Source organism: Triticum urartu, chromosome 5, assembly GCF_003073215.2.
Source record: "Triticum urartu cultivar G1812 chromosome 5, Tu2.1, whole genome shotgun sequence".
Taxonomy (NCBI): Eukaryota; Viridiplantae; Streptophyta; class Magnoliopsida; order Poales; family Poaceae; genus Triticum; species Triticum urartu.
Window position 1 is genome coordinate 6603239 of NC_053026.1, and position 23371 is coordinate 6626609.

Below are 23371 nucleotides of genomic sequence, written 5' to 3' on the forward strand. Positions count from 1 at the left end.
CACTGTGATTAACAATACATGGCAACTATGGTTGGACCACACGTGGCAACTAGGTAAACACACATGGCAACTACTGCTTTGACCATTTGTGGCAAGTAGTTAATCACACACGGCGCTTCTCGCGACCCGCTTGCTGGGTTTACACCTTGTTTAGATTAGATCTCTTTCTGTGTGTTTGTGCTACCTAGCTGCCGTGAACACAAATCGTGATGGCCACCGAGACGTTGGTCGGCGACGTGGACTTCGAGGGCGACGTCATCACCACCACCATCACGTCCTCCGGCGCCGCCGTGGCCACCTGGCTCCGCAAGATCCGCTACGTCTACCGCTGGGTCTACCACAAGCTCATCGTGGGGCTGGACGTGGAGTGGCGCCCCAGCTACAGCCACGCGCAGAACCCCGTCGCGCTCCTGCAGCTCTGCGTCGGCCGCCGCTGCCTCATCTTCCAGCTCCTCCACGCCGACTACTTCCCACAGGCGCTCGTCACCTTCCTCGCCGACCCGGACTTCCGCTTCGTCGGCGTCGGCGTGCAGGACGACGCCAACCGCCTGAGTAACGACCACGGCCTCGGGGTCGCCAACACCGTCGACCTGCGCCACCTCGCGGCCGACGAGATGGGCAGGCCGTGGCTCCGCCAGGCCGGGCTCAGGGACGTCGCGGACGCCGTCATAGGGGCCAGCGTCGACAAGCCGCACAGCATCACGATGGGACCGTGGGACGCCTACCGCCTCTCCGACGAGCAGATCAAGTACGCCTGCATCGACGCGTTCGTCTCCTTCGAGGTCGGCCGGAAGCTCCTCACCGGCGACTACTGAGATGCATGCATGATCCACGGCCGTCTTCGGCTGTCCTGCAATACCTACGTGTACTAGCTCTTAAGTACTAGGGCGTTTGGATTGCTTAATTATTAGGAGTTTTATCGATCTGTAATGAAGAATCAGCCAGACATTGGTGATGATGAGTTGTCGAGGACTTTTCTTCTAAAGAGTTGATGCCCATGGCGACTCCCTTATGCTAGGTAGTAACTTTGGATACAAATGTCCACCAGAGTTAACTTTGCCATGACTCGACTGCATATAATCTCTGAAAGTGCAATTCTTCGGTCCTCAACTATTATCTCTTTCTCGATCATATTACCCATCACTCGTGCAAAAGTTGTTTCATCGGATGAAAATGTTGCATCCGATGGAGCTGTAATATTTTCTGAGGAACTCATTGTTGAACTGTCACGTTATGTGTTGTATAATTATGTTGATGTATGTCTCGTTATTCTGATGTACCAGTAAGTCTAGTCTTTAGGGACTTCCCTAGTCCAGCGCCACCACTCGGGTCGTGCCCTGCATGTAAAGATCCCAATGTATATGCACCTGTAACCAGCTATGGCAATACACACGAGATTCATAATTCAGTTTGGTAACCAGAGCAATGTCTACCCCTCCCTCTACCTCTCCCACGCACACGGCTGATGGCGATCATGCCGTCGCAGCTGCTGCCGCGGATCTCACTGCAGGCCTCCCTATTGACGTGTGCCCTCGTGCTCTGGCTACGGACGAGAACTCCGGATCCGTCGGTCTCCCTCTTGCCTCCCTCCCACCCAACCTGTGTCGCCGCCTTCCCCCTTCGGCTCTTCTCCCGCCATCCCAGCCAACGTCGCCAGCTTCATCGACTTCAAGCTGGCCCTGGACGGCACAAAATTCACGCGCTGGCACAACTACGTCAACCTCCTACTGGCGTGCTATGATGCGGAGGACCACGTCCGGGAAGCCTCGGCTCGCCGGATGTCCAAAATACTATCGGCACCAACAGGCTTTTGGTCACTTGAGTTAGCTCCATTGGTGAGTCTGCCAGTCTGCAGAAGGCCTCGAATCACTTCGGCAACGCCCTAGGTGTCATCCTTTGAGAAATCTCCAAATAAGACCAATCTAAGAGTTTATGAGAAAGAGAATATGCGTCACCTCCTCCTATGAAGGATGCACACTAGATTCAAGTTCGAGTACGACAACCTATTATATCCAAAGAATTAGGTAAACAACCACGCAATCTATAAGTTCTTCAAGAATTTGAGTTCTCAGAAATCCACCGCGAGAAACAAGCATCTTCTCAAAGATTTCGAGGTCCGCAAAAAGTGGCCTACGATTACTGAAGATGACTGGAACATTTTGAAGATGCGCAACCAGAGCCCTGGAGTGGAGACCCAGTGATCATGGAGGAAGGACATGCGATCAAAGACATTAAGTAACCACACCCTCGGAAGCCATGATTTCGTTGGAAGAAGCATGTATGGGACAAGCAGGACGCTATATTTGTAGGAAAGGGTGTCCCAAACGGCTTCGGTCAATTTAAGGGTGTCCCAAACGTGGATAACCAAACGGGGACTCGAGGAAGAACTGGTATATAATTAAACCGGCACGCTTAATTATGTTTCTCGGATTTCTGCATAAGTAATAATGGAGTTATATTTGTTAGTCTTTGTTATTGCAGGACTTCTGATTGGAAGTGCTCACGTTGTAGATTGGATCGAATGGTCAGTGTGAAGGTTCTAAAAGTGAAACGGGTTGATCGGATGAACACGGCTCTCGGTTAAATCTTGCGCATGCTTCTAGTGATGAACAATGCCCAGGATCACAGAGTATTCGTACTGCAGTTGAAGAGGTGCGTCCAGATGTATTGTAGGGTGATTGTAGAGATGAACAATAATGCCCAGGATCAGTAAGTGTTGGTATGATTGATGAGGTGCATCCAAATGGTGCCTTCACGGAGGAAGCTCTGTTTTGTTGACTTGTCTCATTTACCGGACAACAATACCCATGGCTCTGCATATATGGGGGATGCAGGAGGAGCAGCAAGTGTAGTGGCTCATCAACTTTCTGAAAAATGCACTACGAAATTTTACTGCTGCTGGTTGGTCGCAGTGGTAATTCATTTGTATATGTTTTGGTTGTTATGATTAGAGACGATGGATGAACTCAATTTCCGAAAATGCAAGTGTCACTTGAGCGAGTGCATAGTTGACACGTTGTAAGAAAGGGTAGACATTTTGGCCCGCTGGTTTCTTCACTCCATTTGCCCTGCATCATTTCGTTTACTGATCTGACCCTCTTTTCCCTCAAAGATCCGTCCATCTCTGAGGCGCTACACATTTGTGGTTCAACTCTGTTCTCTGCAACTATCTTTTATGTATCCCAGTCCCCGGGACATTTACCGTATGTTTATGTACAACCTTCTGTTGCTTATATTGCGTGGTTGTAACAGGGTAGTTTGGTGCGTCAGGTTTTTTGTCCCATAGTTTGTATTCCACCTAAGAGTACAGGCAGTGGGTTTTCCTGATGTGCGTTGAACCCATAATTACTCTTTTTTCTTGGACTTGATGTTTCCCTTATGCAAGTTGCCTGTATCCGGACCATCATTTAAACTATTTTTTGGATTTTATAAGCTATTTGGAAAAGCAAGATTGTTATGCTTCGGCAACCAACTGAACCTTGTGTAGTTGTGTTGCTCAAAATGTTAGGTTCAAATGTCTGAATTTTAGGAGCACCTTCTTCAAATGCTTTTTTTTTCTTTTCAAATTAATTGTTCTAGATATATACATTTCTCCGGACTGAGGGAGTGTATGCTAGTACGTTGGTTAATACTGAGGGAGTGCAACGCCGGCGGGCATGGTTAGTGTCAACTAAAGCTATAGTTGCCTGCTGCAGCCAAAAAGGCAAAAACTAGCAGGACAAACAAGCTAGACTGACTTTTCTTCAGTTTTGCAATTGTTCCACCGTCCTACTGTTAACGTACATGGAATAGTATCAGTCATATCTCATGTAATTATGATGGAGATATTATGTAGCAATTGTAATCTGCTGTGTATGGTAGTCTACGATCTGATTAGTATCAGATTGATTGTATCCTTGTTGTACAAGGTCTATCAGATTAAATAGAGGTGCAGCCCATGGGGCAATTCACGGCAAACATATTGTTGTTTAACGTGGTAACAGAGCCTCGATCCCATCTCTCCACGACATGGCTGGCACCACCTCCGGCGCACTCGTCACCACCACCGCCGGCCCGCTCGTCTCCGGCCACACCGCTACCATGCCGTCGCTCGCCGGCCTCATCACCGTCCGGCTCACCCGCACCAACTTCCTGCTATGGAAGGCGCAGGTTGTCCCAAACCTCACTGGCGCCGGTCTGTTCGGCTACCTCGACGGCTCCGTTCCAGCGCCGCCGAAGACGATCACCGAGGGCACCGGCGATGCTGCACGCTCCGTGCCCAACCCTGAGTACGAGCCATGGAGGAGGACCGACCAGGCCGTGCTCGGCGCGCTCCTGTCCTCCATGACGGAGGAAGTGCTCGCCCAGATGACGCGAGTGACCTCCGCGACGGCCGTTTGGACTGCCCTCGGCGCTATGTTCGCTGCCCAGAATCGGGCCAGTGTGCGCCAACTCCGTATGCAGCTGTTGCAGACGAAGAAGAAGGACATGTCAGCGGCAGAATTCTTCCACAAGATGACAGGCTATGCCAACGCACTGGCCACCGTCGGCGAGGTACTGTCCGATGACGAGATCATCGGGCACATAATCGGTGGGCTGGGTCAGGAATATGACCCCCTCATGACTGCGCTCTCCATCTTCATAGGAGAAGTAAGCCTCTACGATTTTTATGCCTACCTTCTCAGCTTCGAGGCGCGTCAGGAGCAGCATGCCGCGAACAGCAGTGACTTCTCTTCATCAGCCAACAACGTCGTGCGCCACGGCAATGGCTCCGGTTCCCGCGACGGCAACCGGAACAGCAATGGTGGCCATGGTGGCCTTGGAAACAGGAGTGGTGGCAATGGTGGCCGCGATGATTCCAATGGCAACCGTGGCAACAACGGTGGCCGGCACAACGGCGGCGGCGGCAGAAACCGTCGTCCTCCAAGGTGCCAAATATGCCGCGACGAGGGGCACTACGCCACCGATTGTCGCGATCGCTACAATGAACGCAGCGGCAACATGGCTACATACGGCCACCGCGACAACAATTGGTACCTCGACACCGGTGCCACTGACCACCTCACCAGCGACCTCGACCACTTGACGGTGCACGAGCGCTATGGTGGAAAGGATCAAGTTCAAGTTGCAAATGGTGCAGGTTTGGAAATTTCTCATATTGGTCATACTAAACTTGCTGGCTCTAGTGATCCCATCCACCTTAAAAATGTTCTGCACGTCCCTGAAATTCACAAACATCTTCTTTCTGTTTATCGTCTTGTTTCGGATAACCAAGTGTTTGTGGAATTTCACCGTTTTTTCTTTTGTGTGAAGGACAAAATCACGAGGAGGGTCCTTCTTCTCGGTAGAAGTCGCAATGGCCTCTACCCCATCTCATATGGTCGGCCGTCGTCGTCATCATCACGTCGAGCTCTCTCCGGAGTTCATTCTTCATCGAGTCAGTGGCATCATCGTTTGGGTCACCCATCAAATAATGTAGTTGAGTCTGTCGTTCGGTCAAATAAACTCCCTTGTTCGTCGAGTCATGATACTTTCGTTTGTGACGCATGTCAACGCGTCAAAAGTCATCAATTACCTTACAATAATTCATCCCGTGTTTCTTCGAAACCACTTGAGCTTATTCATACCGATGTGTGGGGTCCTCTCGCCTCCTCTGGAGGTTTTAAGTTTTATGTTAGCTTTGTTGATGACTTTAGCCGTTTTACGTGGATTTATCTTCTTAAACATAAATCTGATGTCGAACAAGTTTTCTATAATTTTCAGGCCCATGTCGAACGACTTCTCAATGCAAAAATCCGTGGCCCATGTCGAACGACTCCTCAATGCAAAAATTCGTGGGGTCAATTTTGTTAGGGGGGGGGGGGGTTTAATACCACCGCTTGCATAAATTTTTTCAGCGTGTCGGTATTTCTCATCGCATATCCTGTCCACATACATCCCAACAAAATTGTATAGCTGAACGGAAGCACCGGCACTTGGTTGAAACCGGGCTTGCTCTCCTCGCTCACTCCAATCTTCCTTTGTGTTATTGGGATGAAGCTTTTCTTACCGCATGTTATTTGATTAACCGCATGCCCAGCCGGACCCTTCAAAATATGCCACCACTCACACGTCTTCTTCACATCACGCCCGATTACTCTTTTCTTCGTATATTTAGATGTGCATGTTGACCTAGTCTTCGTAAATACAACTCCTGAAAACTTGAGTTCCGCTCCAAGATGTGTGTTTTTCTCGGATATTAGTCCGTTCCATAAAGGTTATAAGTGTCTTGACAAGTCCACTGGTCGCATCTATATCTCCCGCGATGTCGTCTTTGATGAAAATGTTTTTCCCTTTGCAACTAGTGCGTGTCCCGACTTGTCTCGCTTAAATCCTCCTGTATCCTTTCCTTCCAATGAGCCAGTAGTTCAGGATGCTAATGTGAGAAACTACAACTTGTCGTTTTTGTTTCCTGACTTGTGTCCTGCAGATACAGAGGAACGACATGTATCTACGAGCGCTGTACAGGGCCATAGCGACGTGCATGCTACAACGCCATGCACCCAGCCATCATGTGCCACACGTCCAGCAGCAGGCCCCGGCTGTGGTGCTTCTCCATCAGGTGGGCCGACTCCGGCCTCTACCATGTCTACGCCATGTACTGACCAGATAGACGAGCCGGCCTCACCAGCAGCGTGTACATCGCCTGCACTTGACGCCTCTGCGCGCGTCGATGCCGGAGCATCACCACCATCCTCGCCAATGGCCTCTCCGACGAGTGCCTCTGCATCACCACCGGCCTCGCCGTCGGTCTCTCGGCGGCCGCTCCCTCCATTCACCTCCCTGCCTTGCAGCCGGCTCGGTCTGCGCGGCTCCCCCCGTTGAGCGGACACGCACGCGTCTTCAGAAACAACATACAACGCCCGAAAATCCCCCACTGATGGCACTGTCCGGTACAACCCGTATTCGTCGGTGGTTTCAGTGCTGTTGTGGCCGCTCCAGCCTACGTACGACAGCGCTCGTTGATCCTGCATGGAAAGCCGCTATGCAAGAGGAGTTTTCAGCCCTTCAGCACACCGCGACGTGGTCGCTTGTTCCACGTCCTTCCGGCACCAACATTGTCAGCTGTAAGTGGATTTTCAAAGTCAAGCAACATTCTGATGGCTCTCTTGACAAGTACAAAGCCCGCCTGGTCGCTCGCGGGTTCACTCAGCAGTATGGTGTTGACTATCTCGACACGTTTAGTCCAGTTGTCAAACCAGCTACTGTTCGCCTTGTGCTCTCACTCGCTGTTTCGCAGGGTTGGTGTTTGCGACAACTTGATGTGAGCAATGCATTCCTCCATGGTCTTCTTGATGAGGAGGTGTATAATGCAGCAGCCACCGGGCTTTGAGGATCCTCGCTACCCTCATCATGTGTGCAAGCTTCGGAAGTCAATCTATGGGCTGAAACAGTCTCCCCGAGCTTGGTATTCCCGCCTCAGTGATCGACTACATCAACTTGGTTTTCAGTCCTCTAAGGTTGACACTTCCCTCTTCATTTTTCGGAAAGGGCGTGTGGTCATTTACATGCTTGTTTATGTTGATGATATTGTCATTGCTAGCTCCTGTTCTAAAGCGGTGGATCGACTGCTTCGCACTCTTGCCGGGTCTTTTCCTATCAAGGATCTAGGTCGTCTCGCTTACTTCCTTGGGATTGAAGCCACCTACAATTCAGGGGGAATGGTGCTCTCTCAGCGTAAGTATGCCGATGACCTACTTCACCGTGCACATATGGAGAATTGCAAGGCGGTTTCTACTCCCATGTCCGTCACTGATAAGTTGGCAGCAGCTCTTGGCACTCCTCTCAATGGTGATGACGCCTTCAGCTATCGCAGTATTGTCGGAGGGTTGCAGTATCTCACGCTTACCCGCCCAGATATTTCTTTTGCTGTAAACAAAGTGTGCCAATATCTGTCCAAACCCACTGATGTGCATTGGGAGGCTGTCAAGCGCATACTAAGATATGTTAAAGGTACTGTGGCTACTGGTCTCCAGATTCGTCAATCACACTCCACACTTCTAAGTGTTTTCACTGATGCTGACTGGGCGGGATGTGCCGATGACAGACGCTCTACAGGTGGTTTTGTGGTCTTCCTAGGACCCAACCTGATTTCTTGGAGTGCTAGAAAACAGCCAACAGTGTCACGATCTAGTACCGAGGCGGAGTACAAGGCCCTTGCAAATGGTGCAGCTGAAGTCACATGGGTGCAGTCTGTGCTTAGAGACCTGGGAGTACCTCTGCCGCGACCACCAGTTTTATGGTGTGATAATTTAGGTGCCACATACTTAACTGCAAATCCAGTGTTCCATGCAAGGACGAAGCATATTGAGGTGGATTTCCACTTCGTGAGAGAAAAGGTGGCACAAGGAGCATTGAATGTACGTTTTGTGTCTTCCGGTGATCAAGTAGCAGATGCCTTCACTAAACCTGCTACAAAGATCATGCTGGAGAAATTACGACACAATCTCAACCTTGTGGCCGGTTGAGATTGAGGGGGAATGTTAACGTACATGGAATAGTATCAGTCATATCTCATGTAATTATGATGGAGATATTATGTAGCAATTGTAATCTGCTGTGTATGGTAGTCTACGATCTGATTAGTATCAAATTGATTGTATCCTTGTTATACAAGGTCTATCAGATTAAATAGAGGTGCAGCCCATGGGGCAATTCACGGCAAACATATTGTTGTTTAACGCCTACTGCAGAACTCTCGCCGTACGTCGCTGAGAGAGCAACAGCACCAGCAAGGCAATTCTATATAACTCGCGCGCTCTGCCGCTGAAAGAGCCAGTAGATGAGAGCATCAAAAGACTTCAAAAACCAAAGGAGAGAATGCCGCTGCTGTATGCGAAGCTGCAGATTAATTTTGTGTTCGCATCCTCACAGGACAGATAAGGAAAATGCTGTGTTTCATAATCGAAAGCTTCTTCAGCTTTGTCATGTCAGCTTTCACGACAGAAAGTCATATTAATTAATTACCCATGCATGTAACAAAACAAACATGAATTAGGGAACATGCATGGCAAATGACTACAATTAAACACATGAATAAACACAGATTAATATCTACTGCTTGGCTATCGGTTGTCTCCTCGACGGTCGATTCTGCTATCACTTCTTCATCTGATGTTTCCTCCCGAATCGTGGACGAATGCTCTGGCAGGAAGTTGATTAGCTGCGGTAATGGCTGCTCTTCCTGCATACGCGTATACACTGAGTGTCGGCATTGTTGCCCCCGCAAAAAGAAGAGTAACCGATTATGTCTTCTTAGTCTGAGTAGTTTGATGGTAGGAAGTCGAAGTCCTGAACAACAGTAACAGTATAATCAGAACAGCACACAACATGTATAACTGTCCGTGCTATAGCAGTGCACAACTACAACCAGAATTATTTTCCTCTTAGATGGATAATTAGTGCAAGTATTGCATATTTTACTGAGTAATCTTGACACAAAGGTACAGTATCAAGTAAAGAAAAAAAAATATAGACACCTAATTCGACACTTAGAATGACTCTCCAGAGATACTCATGCCATGTGTGTATATATTTGCGGATAAAGAAAGAGTGGGCACTGGTCAGTGCGAGAATAAAAGCAGTACAAAATGTTTTAAATACCGGGCTATGAAAAATCCATATATATATACACATGGAGGACAGTTAACTTACGGAGGGCAGGGAGGTGGTGAAGCAACCTCCACTCATGCAAGGGCACCTTGCTTTCACTAACATCCAGATCAGTTATTGGAGAAGAGGAGGCACCGCTGCGTGATGAGCTCTCTCCCCATGATGACAGCACATTATCACAATCTACTATGTCCTAAGACAAAGCTCTAGGCAGACATGGTCCTATCCTCAACTTGCGACATTGCTTTATGCTCAACTTCTCAAGCTTAGGAAACATAAGCCCATTTGCACCTCCCTCACCAGTGTTATATGCAGTGTTCCACTCTTCCAAGCTCTCCATACGGTAGAGATCCAGCTCTAATAGATTTGGTAGTTGACCAAGTGCTGGTAGCGTGTTGCACTTAGGAAAATTCAACAAATTTAACTCCAAAAGATCAGGGAGATACTGCCTAATATCCATAAGCCAATCAGGAATGCTGAGACTCGTGTAACCAACTATAGTCAATATCTGTACACTGCTTGGTGGCACTAGCTGTTCCAGCACATCCTTGTCATCCACAAACCTCTCAGCATTTTCGGTCCATCGAAATGTTAACACTTTCATGTTTTGTTTCTCTATCAGCTTTATACTCCATGCCTCTTTTGTAGACTTCACATTTTCAAGTCTATCTATCGTCAGCTTATCAGGATTTGTAGGCTCAAGGAGGTTGATATTGCTGCTACATTTATCACTTGAAGCATACACCACAAAGTGTGGCAACGAGACAAAATTTAAGAGAGCACACATAGATTCATCCAATCTAACCTCTTTTTCCACAATTAGAACCTTCAAATTAACCATATTAATCATACTATTAGGAAGCTTCTTTAGGCGATGGCAGCCTGAGAGGTCCAGCGTATGAAGCTGCCTGAGGTTGCCAATACTTGTTGGTATACTGGAAAGCTTTCTATTCCCAGACAAGTCCAGATGCTCTAGATTGGAAAGGGTGCAGATAGAGCCAAGCAAACGGCCGATTTGATCATCACTTGACGGAAATTTCCATGCATCCCGATAGATTTAAATACCTGAGTTTGATTAGATTGCCGATGACGTCTGGTAGCCTTCTGTCAGAATGTTCAACTGATAAATTCAAATATTGTAGTTTGGTAAAACCACCAAAAGCTTCTGATATAGACACACGGCAATGTGATAAATCCAGATGAACCAACTGCTTCAGCTCTGCGAATGATATAGGGAGTTCACTTATTCCAGTGCAACCTGATAAATCAAGATGCATCAGACCTTTAATATCACCAATTGACTCCGGCAGTGCTAAGATTTTCTCAGAGCCTCTAAGGTTGAGATAATTTAATTCTGAGAGCTCGGTGATACAATTGGGAATCATCTTATCTTGTATCCGTGGAGCATGAAGAAATCTCAGCTGCTTCAGTTGGCCAATACAATCAGGTAGCTTCTGAATAAGGCATTCACTTAAGTCCAAGACACGGAGGCACTTAGCTGACGAAAATGCACTTCCACGAAGTTGTGTATTGCTGCAGTCCCGAAAATGCAGCGCCTTTATATTTGCAGGAGAAGTGAAGGAAAACTGCAATGGATTGCTACAATCTGTGAGCAATGCATAGCGGCATTTGTTTCCACCAACACTGCCCTTATCGTTAAATTGATGGGCCAAGATCATCCTGGCGAGATCGTGCACTAGGTCATTCATCCTGAAAAATGTAACATCTCTGTCCTGCATTTCACCACTCTACAGCAAAAACACCGAATGTTATCAGAACTTTGAACTTTATTTCGTTTTATAGTGCTCTAATTATCAATAGAAATACTTCCATGTTTTTTATACCCTCTAGTTTCATAATTATCCATCCATGTTTTTTAACCTCTTCGAATCGCTCATGACAAATGTTATGTTACACCAAGAGTAGGTTATCTCGTATCAAACAAATGCATTCACAACTGTCTGTTCAATTAAACTATAAGCACTAGCAAAAATATCTGTAAATTGTGCATATTTGTTATCTGCACGGAATAGACAAAAAATTGCCAAAATAGGGCAGCAATGTGCGCACAAAGATGTCTCTTTTGTACAGTTCATATAATTATATTATATGTTTTCTTAGTAAGGAAATAGCCTCATACATTTTTACTAGACATTTATGAATTTACCAACAAAAATTCAAAGGAAAAATTGTAACACGGGCAGATGCACTAGAATGTGTGTTTTTTTTGCTCTGATGTGAGTAGCCGAGTAGGACTACGTAATGTTGAAATTAATGTGAGAATTATGTAGCAACTCACCTTAGGATCCTTTGAATATTCAAGGAAGAACATCCCCAAAAGTTGCATGATATAATCCTCGGAGAGCTGCATAAAATCAAATATCCTAGATTGCTCGATGAACCCAAGAGCAATCCATTGGTAAATTAGATCATACTTCATCATTATGTGACCTTTTGGAAAGATTGCACAATAGGAAAAGCACAACTTCAACGAAACAGACATGTGGCTATAGCTTAACAGTAAGGATCCAAGCACTTCGTGGCCCTCCGAAGTTGATAGACTCCAGAAATAACTGTCTCTCACCGACTCCCATTCATCTGCCGTCATGCCGTTCAACATATGTCCAAGTGATTGAGCTGCTAAGGCCACACCTCCACACTTGGTCGCAATCTCCCTTCCTATATGCTCCAATTGTTCTTGGTCGACTCGGTCTTCAAAGTCAGCCTTTTGTTTTATTATAGTCCAACACTTATCAACCGTCAAAGTCTCCAGCTTGTATGGTGTAACTGCAGGACTACAAATTTTCCTTGCGAGGCCTCCATCACGTGTAGTTACTATAACCACCTTCCTTCCCAGGCCAAGCCCTAGCATAACCTTCAGTTTATCAAACTCTTTTGGGTTCTCCTCCCATAGATCATCTAAAACAATAAGGATGCGCTTACCAAAAAACAGCTCTTTAAGGCGTTTATGAAGCATCTGTTTGGTAGATATATTGCCAATTTTGTCAGTTAACTGTGTTATTATGGAGTTGCCAATCTGGCTCAAGTTGAGTTCCTGGGAAACATATACCCACACCCGAGTGTAGTCTTGGAACTGTGGGTCATTGAATACCAGTTGTGCCAAGGTTGTCTTGCCAATGCCTCCAATGCCATATATAGGAAGGATAACCATTTCTTCTGTGATGCTCTCGGATAAAATAGACAATATTTTCTGTTTTTCCTCAGTCCATCCGATGATTAATGTTTGTTCCACATCTGACGATGTTTCCCTATCAGGAAGCATATCTGCAATCTGAGTACATGGAAATATCAGAATATAATCTCCTGGAAACCTAAATAGGTTTAGGATTTTTTATAATTAAACCCAACTAAAATATGATATTTTTTAAAGTTAATCTCTTCCTTAAGTAAGTGCAAACCTGCCGCACTTAATTGTATAAAAATGACACCTTGGGAAAAGTGCAACATCCCCAAACATAAGAAGTCAATTCCTTCAAAATTTGAGAATGCAATGGTAGGAGAAAAATCAAGCCTATGGATATTTAACATGCTACAGCACAAAACTGCAACACAACAATCCATTTTAAAAACACAACTACACATAACCATAACAACCATATGAACGTACTGGCACAAACTGTTGTAGACTAGCTGGATTGTTGTCTTTGCTGCCTTAACATAGCATTCATATGGCATGTGCTATGCATGACCTTACCTTCAGTTCAGTAGCAAACTCATCTGCATTTTTTGTTGCACGAAGCCTATTAATTATATTATTCGTATCTGGTCTTCTTGCCGGGTTAAAGTCACTGCACTCTATCGCTATTTCAGTGCATACTCGTACTTGCTCCAGTTGTGTGTCTGGCTGTGATTTCTCCAACCTATTGCTCCACCTCTCAATTACCTATGAAATTGGAATCGTGTGTTATAATCTATGAAAAGGAGCAAGATATATTTTTACAGGACATGCTGAAGATCCGCGTCTCTTCATATAAAGAAGAGTGGCAAAATTCACAGAATACAAAAAATTATTATTATTATTATTATTATTATTATAAAAATAGGAGGCATAAAAAATCATAGCAAAATCCTTCCGCCACCCGGAAGCAACAGGCATCCAGCCTAGCTAAAAAAACTACTCACTTACTCAAACTGAAAAACAAGGAACATTTTAGCTAGGAAATGTTACGTATATCAGCCCACTATATAATATCACTTGCTTTACACTTGACAAAGTAGCACATAAGGACAATTTAGGGTGTGTTTGGTTCTAGCATAGCCTTGCCCTACCAAATAGTTGGCTAACCAAAAAATTAGTAGATCTTTTGCTTGCCCATAAATTGGCCAACATTGGCAACAAAAATGAACTAGAATAGACAAAGAAGCATTGGCATGCCAAATGGTAGCCATCCAAACATAGACCAAAATTTTGGTGATGGCCCAAAATTGTAAGGGCGGTTGGCCAAAATCCAAGCACACCCTTAACACAGTTCAATATGTATGTTACAATTCTAATATTGACCAGCCGGATTGTAGTAGATGGTAACACCGAAGATCCATTATGGTAACACATAACCATTCCTATGTATCTAGAAATTTTGCAGTCACCATGATACCTGGGGAAAATATGTTTGACTCGTTTGCAGCTAATTAGTGTTTTGCACTAATATGCTACGTTTAAACAGAAGAATGATGTTATATGAAGTACTGTAATAAACTAATTTTGAAATCATGCCTTTATATTGGAATGGATTGCTTGTCTTACATTGGCAACATCAGCATATCCTTTCTCTCCTGTTATTATCTCTATGATTATCGTACCAAGACTATATATGTCCGACTTGACTGTGATCTGTCTGACACTACAGAATTCTGGTGCCAAATATCCCCTGCATGAACATTTATATAATCTAACCGATTAATGGAAAAAGGGATTGATATTCATTCATGCATAACAAAAACAGAGCTTCCAACGGTCATATCAAGCTTACATAGTTCCAATCACCTTCGAAGCAATAGTACGAGTTTGATTTTCATCGAAGCATCTCAAAAGACCAAAATCAGAAATTTTCGGGATCATATTATTATCTAATAATATATTTCCGGGTTTAAGATCCAAGTGAACGATGTGCTTTTGGTGAAGATAATACAAACCGTCACAAATTCCATTGATAATTTGATATCGCTCTCTCCATTCAAGTCCACAAGATGCATCTACAAAGCAGGAGAGCAGAAAGTTGGTCTAGTAATTAAAATACTTTAAGTCATGAATTAGTCATTAAGTGCTAAATACATGGATGCTTGAACCAAATACGTGCCACATCATCCTACCAGTGATATGCTTATCAAGACTCCCTTTAGGTAGATATTCAAAGCAGAGCAACCTTTGTCGTACATCTGCCAAGACAAGCTTTCCCCCGCAATCTACCATTTCTCCTTGTGTGTCAGCGCAATATCCTAGGAACCGCACAATATTTTTGTGCTTTGCCTTCATCAGACAACGTATCTCTTCACTGAATTTCTTCTCATCAAGATCAACCGTTCCAAAAAGCTTCTTCACAGCAACCATGCCATTGTCAAGCATTCCCTATAACCGCAACATGTTTTGGCAGCGTCAACTTATGTTTTCAGATAAACTGCGATCTAAATAAAGGCAGCTGAGAGTTACCATATCCATACCTTATAAACCGTTGCAAAACCACCATTGCCAATTTCTTCACCACGAGAGAAACCGCTGGTGATGTGCTCCAGAAGTGATAATGGTAGAGCCTTTGGTTCTGCGCTTTCATCAAACAGAATACCCTCCAGGTCACTTTGCGGGGTAATATCATGGTGTTCCATTTGCAGTTACAAACAAAATAACCTTGAAACAAGAGAGAATGATTTATTCATGAGTGTATTAGATTCTCAACGATCATGAAAGACAGAGTAAATATCATGACACTACACTTCCTTTACAATACTATTGCTATACTACACCTTTAAGAAAAAAAATTAGACAGCGCTGCACTTTAGCATGAATCATTTCATAGAACCAATCTTAAACATATCACATTTCATAAAATGCACCCTATAGCATGTTATAGTTTTCAGGACTATACTTAGACGGTTAGACCTAGCAAGACACAAAGACAAAAGTGTAACTTTGTGAATATAGTTAATTAAAAGTGTAATGTGTGATCGTTCTGACAAAATAAATTTAGCATTGTGATATTTACATTCAGGGCAGAATTACACAAAGATCATCACTCTACTCTTTTGCAAATAGAAAAGATTGGATTACTTTGCTCACATTCCCTCAACGAGCAAAACTCTGAAACCATTATTCTTAGTTAACTGGATAAATACCATGAATAGACAAGTATGTCTCTTCCGTAAACCCAGCATTAAGTGGCTGGTTCGACCAAGGCAGTCGGTAGAGATAAGAGTGTCTTTTTCTATTATCCGCAGGAAAAAAGAGAATGTAATAAGTAACTGAACTTGTTTGGCTGCACGACAGGAAAAGGCTGACACTTTTTGAATCTGCTTGCCATAGTTGTCATATAAACAGCGGAACAAATCCATGAGATTAGATTCTCCTTTTGAATTGTGCGTTAACTAGTCCATGGTAAAATTTGCATGCCTGTCAATTCTACAAATAATCACACAAGCTTTGTGGTGAAAGAAAATCCTGAAGAACAAAATCCTACAAAATTACACGCAAATCCGTTGAATCAAAATGGTTCATATCACAACGCCAATGGGATTTATTTGAATCAAAGATGCCAACGTGTGGAAGACTGGTCCAAAGCATCCTAAACACTGTTAAGACGCAGCAGGTACTGGAACTAAAGATAGCAATCATGCGGGAGAAGCCGAGCTGTAGCACTGTGAGGGGACGGCGAGTTTCAGACGTTCCAGTCCCGCAGACACTGGACAGAGTGCTGTTTGGACAAGGGGATTTTACCTCAGGACATGGGTACTTCCCGCAGAGAGGTGAGATCCAGATCTTGCTGTGGGGAAGGGGGGTTTATCTCAGGACATGGATACTTCCAGCCGAGAAGTCAGATCTAGATCCTGCAACCAAATCAACTAGGTTTATCGCAAAAAGAAAAGAAAAAATGCCAACTAGGTGCAGGCATCATTATACAGGAGGAGCAGGTCTTGGAACAGTACGGATGACTGGTCAAAAGCATCTAAACACCATCAAGAAACTAGCAACCAAGCAGATGCAGGAGGAGCAGGAGCACTACTTCCACTATGCTGAGAAGATATTTTACCTGGAACAAGAGAAACTGTGATTTATTACCTGGAGAAGAAGCCCTGCTGCAGCGCTGCGAAGTGTTGCCCAGTGACTGTGGAAAAGGGATTTCAATCTCAGGAGGATATGGGTAGTAGTACTTCCAGCCGGGAGGTGAGATCCAGCCGTGGTCAATAATGGCAGCTGGGTGCAGGTTTTCTTCCTCAATCACTGAGGGCTAAGGCGTGGGCCATGTTTGGATGGATGGACAAACATTCATGCGCACGCTCAGACCTGCTGAGGACGGGCCACTCGATCACTGTCCAGTCATAGAATTTTGACCGAGATGAACTCCTCAAACGGTTTTCAAACGTCTAGGTTGACCGGCACCTCTTTATATCCAGTCCAAATATAGGATAAATATGGAGCGCCCGGGCACGCCCGCCATATCGGATCCAGCCCACCCTGGCCCACCCGACCCCACATATATTCTTTCTCATCCGCTCGTCGGACCAAATTCTAGCCACTCCCGTCCACTCCCATTCGCCACCCAAACTCGTCTCCGGCGTCTTCCGGCTATCTCCGGCATGGCGGGCAGCGGGTCTGAGTCCTTCACCTTCAGATTCGTCGACCCTGAGCTCATCCCATGCGGCCCCAAGGAGGATATGGTCGTCTGGCTTGCGCTCCGTCGCGCCCGGGAGGAGGCCCGTGCACGGCAGCGCTCGGACTCCTTTCGTCGGGAATCCATTGCGTCCGCCCAAATGGCGCATGGATCCGACGCTAGTCCAGCCGTAGCTGCCTCGCCGGAGGCGATGCGGTCCGTCTGGCGTTGGAACGCGGTGGCGGATGCGCAACCCCTCCACCGATGCGCCGAGCATTGGGACGCACCATGCCTCGTCCAACGAGAACATGGCACGGTGTGCCTGCCGTGCCAGGAACGAGGCGCGGGAGGCGGCTGTGGTCGTTGGTGAGGCGGAGTCACATTCTCCGGTGCCCCATATGGTGCATCAGTCCAGGGCCGCAACCACATCGTAGTGGACGTGGCGGCTTTGTCCCGGGATGGATCCGTCATTGATCTGATGTCCGCCGGCACCGCTCGGGTTATGAGCTCCGACGAGGAAGAGTAGAGCATTGGCGATGGCGTTGCCTTGAGTCCCGTGAGCCGGCTCGTGTACCATGCCCTGATCTACCTTTGCCGGCGACCGGAGCAACACTCTGAGGGGCGCAGCCGGCCATCGGACATGGCCATGACGGAACTGGGCAAGCGGGGTGCGGAACCGAATGAAGCCGTCACTCAAAGATCGTTGCGTTGCATGTAATAATATGGATTTGAGGTATCCGGATGTGTGGAATGCATTTTTTGAAGCGTGACCGTTCACTGTCCATGGACGCGCTCAGGCGCATCCGCGGATGTTTAAGGGATCGAATTTGCAAAGTCCGGCAGTATATGCTCTTAGGGCCTGTTTTTTTAGCTTCTAGCAACTTATTGTCAAAATAAGCCAAAAGCCCACAAGAACTCGTTTTGGAGAAATGAACTTAGCTTATTTCCACCACCTCCTCTCCTTCATAATGGAAAAAAAGCTGGGGGAGGATGGCTTCCCGCAGCTTTTGACTTAAAACGAAGGGGTATAGCAAAGTGTTCCTGTTGTTTGCTCTTATTTACAACAAAGTTGACATTGCCCAGGCCCGCGTCGAAATTGACCTTCCGTCAATCTCCCTCCCTCTCGCACTCGATCCCCTGTCCCTCTCGCCCCTGCAGGCTAGCTAGGGTTCCTCCAGCTATAGCTAGCCGTCGCCGCCGCTCGTCCCCAGCTCCTCGATGAGGCCATCTCTGGCGATATGGCCAACGGGCAGGCCTTCATCACCCGTCGATGCTCCTCTCCTTCCTCGGGCACGGCCCCTCCACTAGTGGAAAAAGCCTACATATGGCATGGCAAAAAGTGCCTTACTGGCGTAGAGGCCCAATGCCATCAATATGACGTCAGTGAAAACAATTTAGTGGTGGCGTTGGCAGACACGTCAATAGTATTTTAGTACTGATGGCGTGTCACCTGCCTAACGTCAGCAATATATTGTGTTAGCTATGACGTTTATTGTGAGGCAATGCCATCAATTTGTATTTTTCAGTAATTAAAAAAACCCAACTATTAGTATATTTTTCCAAAAAGAGGATGACCCCGGCCTCTGCATCTGGGCGATGCATACAACCACTTTATTAATTATTCTCACAAGACCTTACAAAGTCATACAACAGTAAGACTAAAGCCGTCATCTAAGCAACAAACTGTCGCTACACCTATCCAGTTGATGAAGGGGCGCAGATAGCCTGGGCCTAATACCAAACAGACATCGCAGCCAAGCCTAACATCTAAGACCTGAGACCCCAACCTAGCCACTTGCCGGGTCTGGGGCACACACTGGTCCGGCGTGCTCTCAGAGGCCGCCACCGCCAACTGCCACCGCTCCATCTTCAGAACTGTACTGATGCATCAACCTTGCTCGGTCTAGCTATTGTCGACGCCACCACGGCGCCCAACGGCACCTCCTCCCTGCGCGCAAACAGCTGAGCACGTCGCGGTCGCCACTGATACATCTCAGCGCCATGATGCCAAGTACCACCAGCCGACACAGCTTGAAGTCCTTGGAAGATCTGTCATGCGTAGCACCTGCCGACCAGGCATGACAAAGCGTAGCACCTGTCGGCCAGGCATGACTTGACATCTCCACCAAAGCTCCGTGCAAGACGAAGCCGCTCCACCTCCTGCCTCTGACTTCCAGCGCTGCTCCACAAACGATGTTCCCAAGAGAGAAACAACACCGCGGTGCCGCCATCGTCCGATCTGGAAAACCAGATCCTGGGGTTTCCCCCGGAGCAGCACGAGTGGGTTGACAGTAGTTACAGAACGATGCCTTCATCAAGGTAACAGCGCAGAACGCCGCCATCGTCCACCATTGGCTCGGTTTTCACCGGCAACTATGTCTCCCCGACTCGCAGCCGGGACTAGATTACAGATCTCGAGATCCGATCATCCAGTCTCAGGTCGACCACCTCCGACGTAAGACATGACCACCACCGCCATAGTCCTCATGATGCGATGCAGACCCGGAGTGCTTCAGCGAGCCGTCGCTGAATCCGATGAGATGCAGCAGTTTGAGGACGTAACGGCAGCCGCCCGACTAGACCCGAAGGTCCTAGATCGAGCCCGGGACTAGCCCCGGCCGCCGCTGCCGCCATCTCGTACTACTCCCGACGGCTGCAGCCAAACGCCGTGCCCCGGCCGCTGCTGCCCGCCATCCTCGTCGGGAGGGAGATCCAAATCAGGCCACCCCGCCTCAGATCTCAGGACGCCAGAGGAGGTCTGCCGCCGCCGCGCCACGGGGCCTTCGCCCAGCGACGTTGCCGGCGGCGGCGAAGGGAGGGGGATGCATGGGGAGTCGAGGGGAGGTCGGGATGTGGCCGCACGGGGTCGGGAGGAGGGGTCCAACTATTAGTATATTGCAGCCATTTAAACTTCTAGTGGTAACTTCAAATCCACAAACAGTAGTGATCAACTACCTTGCTACCTACAAGCAAAAATTATCCGGTAGCTAGCTACAAGCAAAAGTTTTCATCATCTCACGCAACTTGTACTATCCGCTAACTAGCTACGATGAAAAATGATCCTCATCTCATGCAACTTGTTTATGTTGCTCTGTCCCTCCTTTCTCAAATAGACTTTGTGGATCTTCACTTCCTGTTTCGTCAAAAAGAAATGCACCGCTCCCATTTTAGGGAGAGTATTTCCTAATGCGTACAAGTAATAAAATTTGCGGGCGTGCCACTTGTTTTATGAAAAACAACAAATAAATAGACAGATAAAATAGTGAATAAATACATATACGGAACACTGCACTTTATTGATTGTTGTATTGAATACAAATACATTGTACAAGTTCAAGGAATTTATCCTTCTGCCTTGTGCGTCACACTTAAGGAGTATCCGAATGAAGAGATTATGTAGTTCGCCGATTCCCAGTGCGTTTGCAAGCAACTGGTTAATTACATCCATGGGGTCAATCCCACGGAATACCTCCAATTAAGCTGCGCTGATGATCATCTTCATGTATCGGATAGCTCATCCATGTGTGTGATGTTCATGTGAATATTATATGGGTGGCTTTGTTTCGCCAAAACCCGGTCATGAGTACTATCGCCATGTTGGTGTGACCAACATGATGTGTCGATGAAGGGGATGACTTTCGTCAGTGCCCAGTCATGTGATGCCCTGACTTCATCGGACATGGACATGTGTATGTTGCTATCGCCTCGTCGGTGCCCAGCAACAGTGTGTCCAATCCGGTAGGTTTGTTACATGTCAGTAAAGAGGTGACCCGGCCTCGTCGGCAGTTGGCCAGAATTTCGTCCGGCCACATCAGCACTAGACGTATGATGAAGATGATGGTTTGTGTAGCCTTTTGTCTCATCGACACTCGGCCAAGATGCCGATGTAGAATATATCACCGACGCATTGGATGATGCTTGCCAATAGAACATATATCGATCACGCTTCCTTGTAGGAACAAAATCAATGTGTGATTGTATGGACGTCGTCTCCTCGTGAGAGGCGAAATCAGAGTAATATTTTGTTAATCTCGTCTTCTTGTGAGAGACAAAATCAATGTACAGTTTGTAGCCTCGCCTCCTCATAAGGGGCGGAATCGAGATAATATTTTATTGAAGTTGCCTCCTTGCGAGGGGCAAAAATCAATGTAGTAGCTTTGACTCCTTCATATTTAGCCTTCGCCGTGTACGCTCATCATGGTTTGCATGAAGCAACGGTCGACTATCCTTGTAGGAGTAGTCATCCTGCTTTTTAGGTATTTTGTAACCAGTTCCATCACATTGGGAAGCCATGGTATTAGGCTCACTTCAATGGAGGATTTCATGATGATGCAGTTTCGGGCACTATTGTGTTTGCCATATTGATTTGCCATAGAATACTTTAGCGAAATCAAGAAGATGAGATCTGTGAGAGGTTGTTCAGATCAAGCGGACAAGGTTTGCTGGAATAGCTTACCAACTAAGGATGAGCGTCATGTGTTTCACCATGTTGGACATGAAGCATCGATGCCCTTCTCTTGGTTTATTGGATGATCTCACTTGCGGCGTCGCCTTTTGTCTAGGCTTTCACTCTGCAAGTACTCAAAGCAGAGGACTCTATATATGCGTTGACTACAATTAATTCAGATCGTGTTTCGTAACTATAACCAAGTAATTGGATGATATTTGGATGGTTAAGCCTCAAAAGGTTACCAACTTCATTGATATATTGTTGGTCATCAATTCCTTGCACGGTATCAACATGAAGCAACTTCACAACAACCTCTCTCCCATTGTAAACTGCCTGTACTTAACACAAGTTTTGTACACAGTTATTTGTTAGTAGGTGGTCTACGGATCTGAGTGTAACTTTTATTATTTCTAGTGTTTGTTGTACTACCATGATTGAAGATGAATAGATTGGAAGTTTTTCCCGCAAAAAAAATGGGTCGTTTGATGTTAGTGCTGGTACATTACTTAGTTTGTTGAAACACAAAATGTCAAGTAATATGGCATACCTTGTAAATATCTCCATACCCACCCGTTCCAATTCTTGATTGCGCTAAGGGGGAAGGCCGGCGGCGAGCGCTGCTCACTGCTGCAACACATCACGGTGGTTGCTGGAGGCGGGCCTCGCTGGCCTTCTGTACCGAGGGTGTGGCAGAAACTGCCGGGAGCGGTGCTGCAAGGGACGGCGGCGACTTCGTTGGCGTTTGCTGCAAGACGGCCGTGTCGATGCGTGAGATCATAGGCTACAAGTGCAGCCAACATGTTGGGAGCAGTGCGTCGTGGTCGCCTCGAGACGCGGGTACTCCCTCTTCCCCTCCTCGCATGCGAGTTGACTTTTGCTACGGGGATAGAGTAGAGGTACAAGGTGATGAATAGCTAGAAAGATCCATCGGTGCATCCTTGTGCAATCGGATGGCTAGGGAGGCGGCTGATCCTTTTCCTGGATCAGCCGGTTTATTTATAGCAGCGCCCAAGATAATATTTATTACAATACGTGAATTGATTGTATTTGTATTACCAAATATGAGATTTGTTACCATACGTGAAACATAAAGTTGGTCTGTCCCGGTCAGATGAGGATAAAACTGGTAAATAGAGAGTAGGGAGAAAACCGATGGAGGGAGACAAAGACTTATATTTAGGAACGGAGGGAATACATATTAGCTCATGCGTCCTGTGTCCAGGCCATCATGTTTGTCATACTTTATATTCTAGCCCTTGCATTCTATGCTATTTATGGTTAAGTTCTTGTCTTCGGAGAAACACGCAAACACGCCCTCAAGTTATTTTTACTGCACTCTTTCTCATAAGTTATGCCGAGAAGTGAGAATTTTGTGGTGATCGAGCAAACAAGCGAGTACATTAAGTAAGCAATTATATTGAGGGGGGCAGGACCTCAAGTTATTTCATAAGTAAAGAAAAAAACAAAAATT

The 23371-nt window shown here is 46.4% G+C and overlaps 2 protein-coding genes across 2 annotated transcripts; one reads left to right on the forward strand and one right to left on the reverse strand.

Annotated features, from left to right (window-relative positions):
* The first annotated feature begins 209 nt into the window (after window positions 1-209).
* LOC125555412 (Werner Syndrome-like exonuclease) lies at window positions 210-815 on the forward strand. The gene has a single exon (XM_048718380.1). The coding sequence runs from the start codon at window positions 210-212 to the stop codon at window positions 813-815; it is 606 nt and encodes a 201-aa protein (XP_048574337.1).
* Window positions 816-8898: 8083 nt separating this feature from the next.
* On the reverse strand, window positions 8899-17079 carry LOC125506845 (putative disease resistance protein RGA3). Its single transcript, XM_048671550.1, has 10 exons — window positions 16919-17079; window positions 16577-16686; window positions 15310-15493; window positions 14962-15217; window positions 14622-14844; window positions 14396-14519; window positions 13346-13534; window positions 11930-12922; window positions 9673-11378; window positions 8899-9309 (listed from the first exon to the last, which is right to left on the reverse strand). The coding sequence occupies exons 3-9, from the start codon at window positions 15469-15471 to the stop codon at window positions 10653-10655; spliced, it is 2673 nt and encodes an 890-aa protein (XP_048527507.1). The 5' UTR covers window positions 15472-15493; window positions 16577-16686; window positions 16919-17079; the 3' UTR covers window positions 8899-9309; window positions 9673-10652.
* Window positions 17080-23371: the final 6292 nt, after the last annotated feature.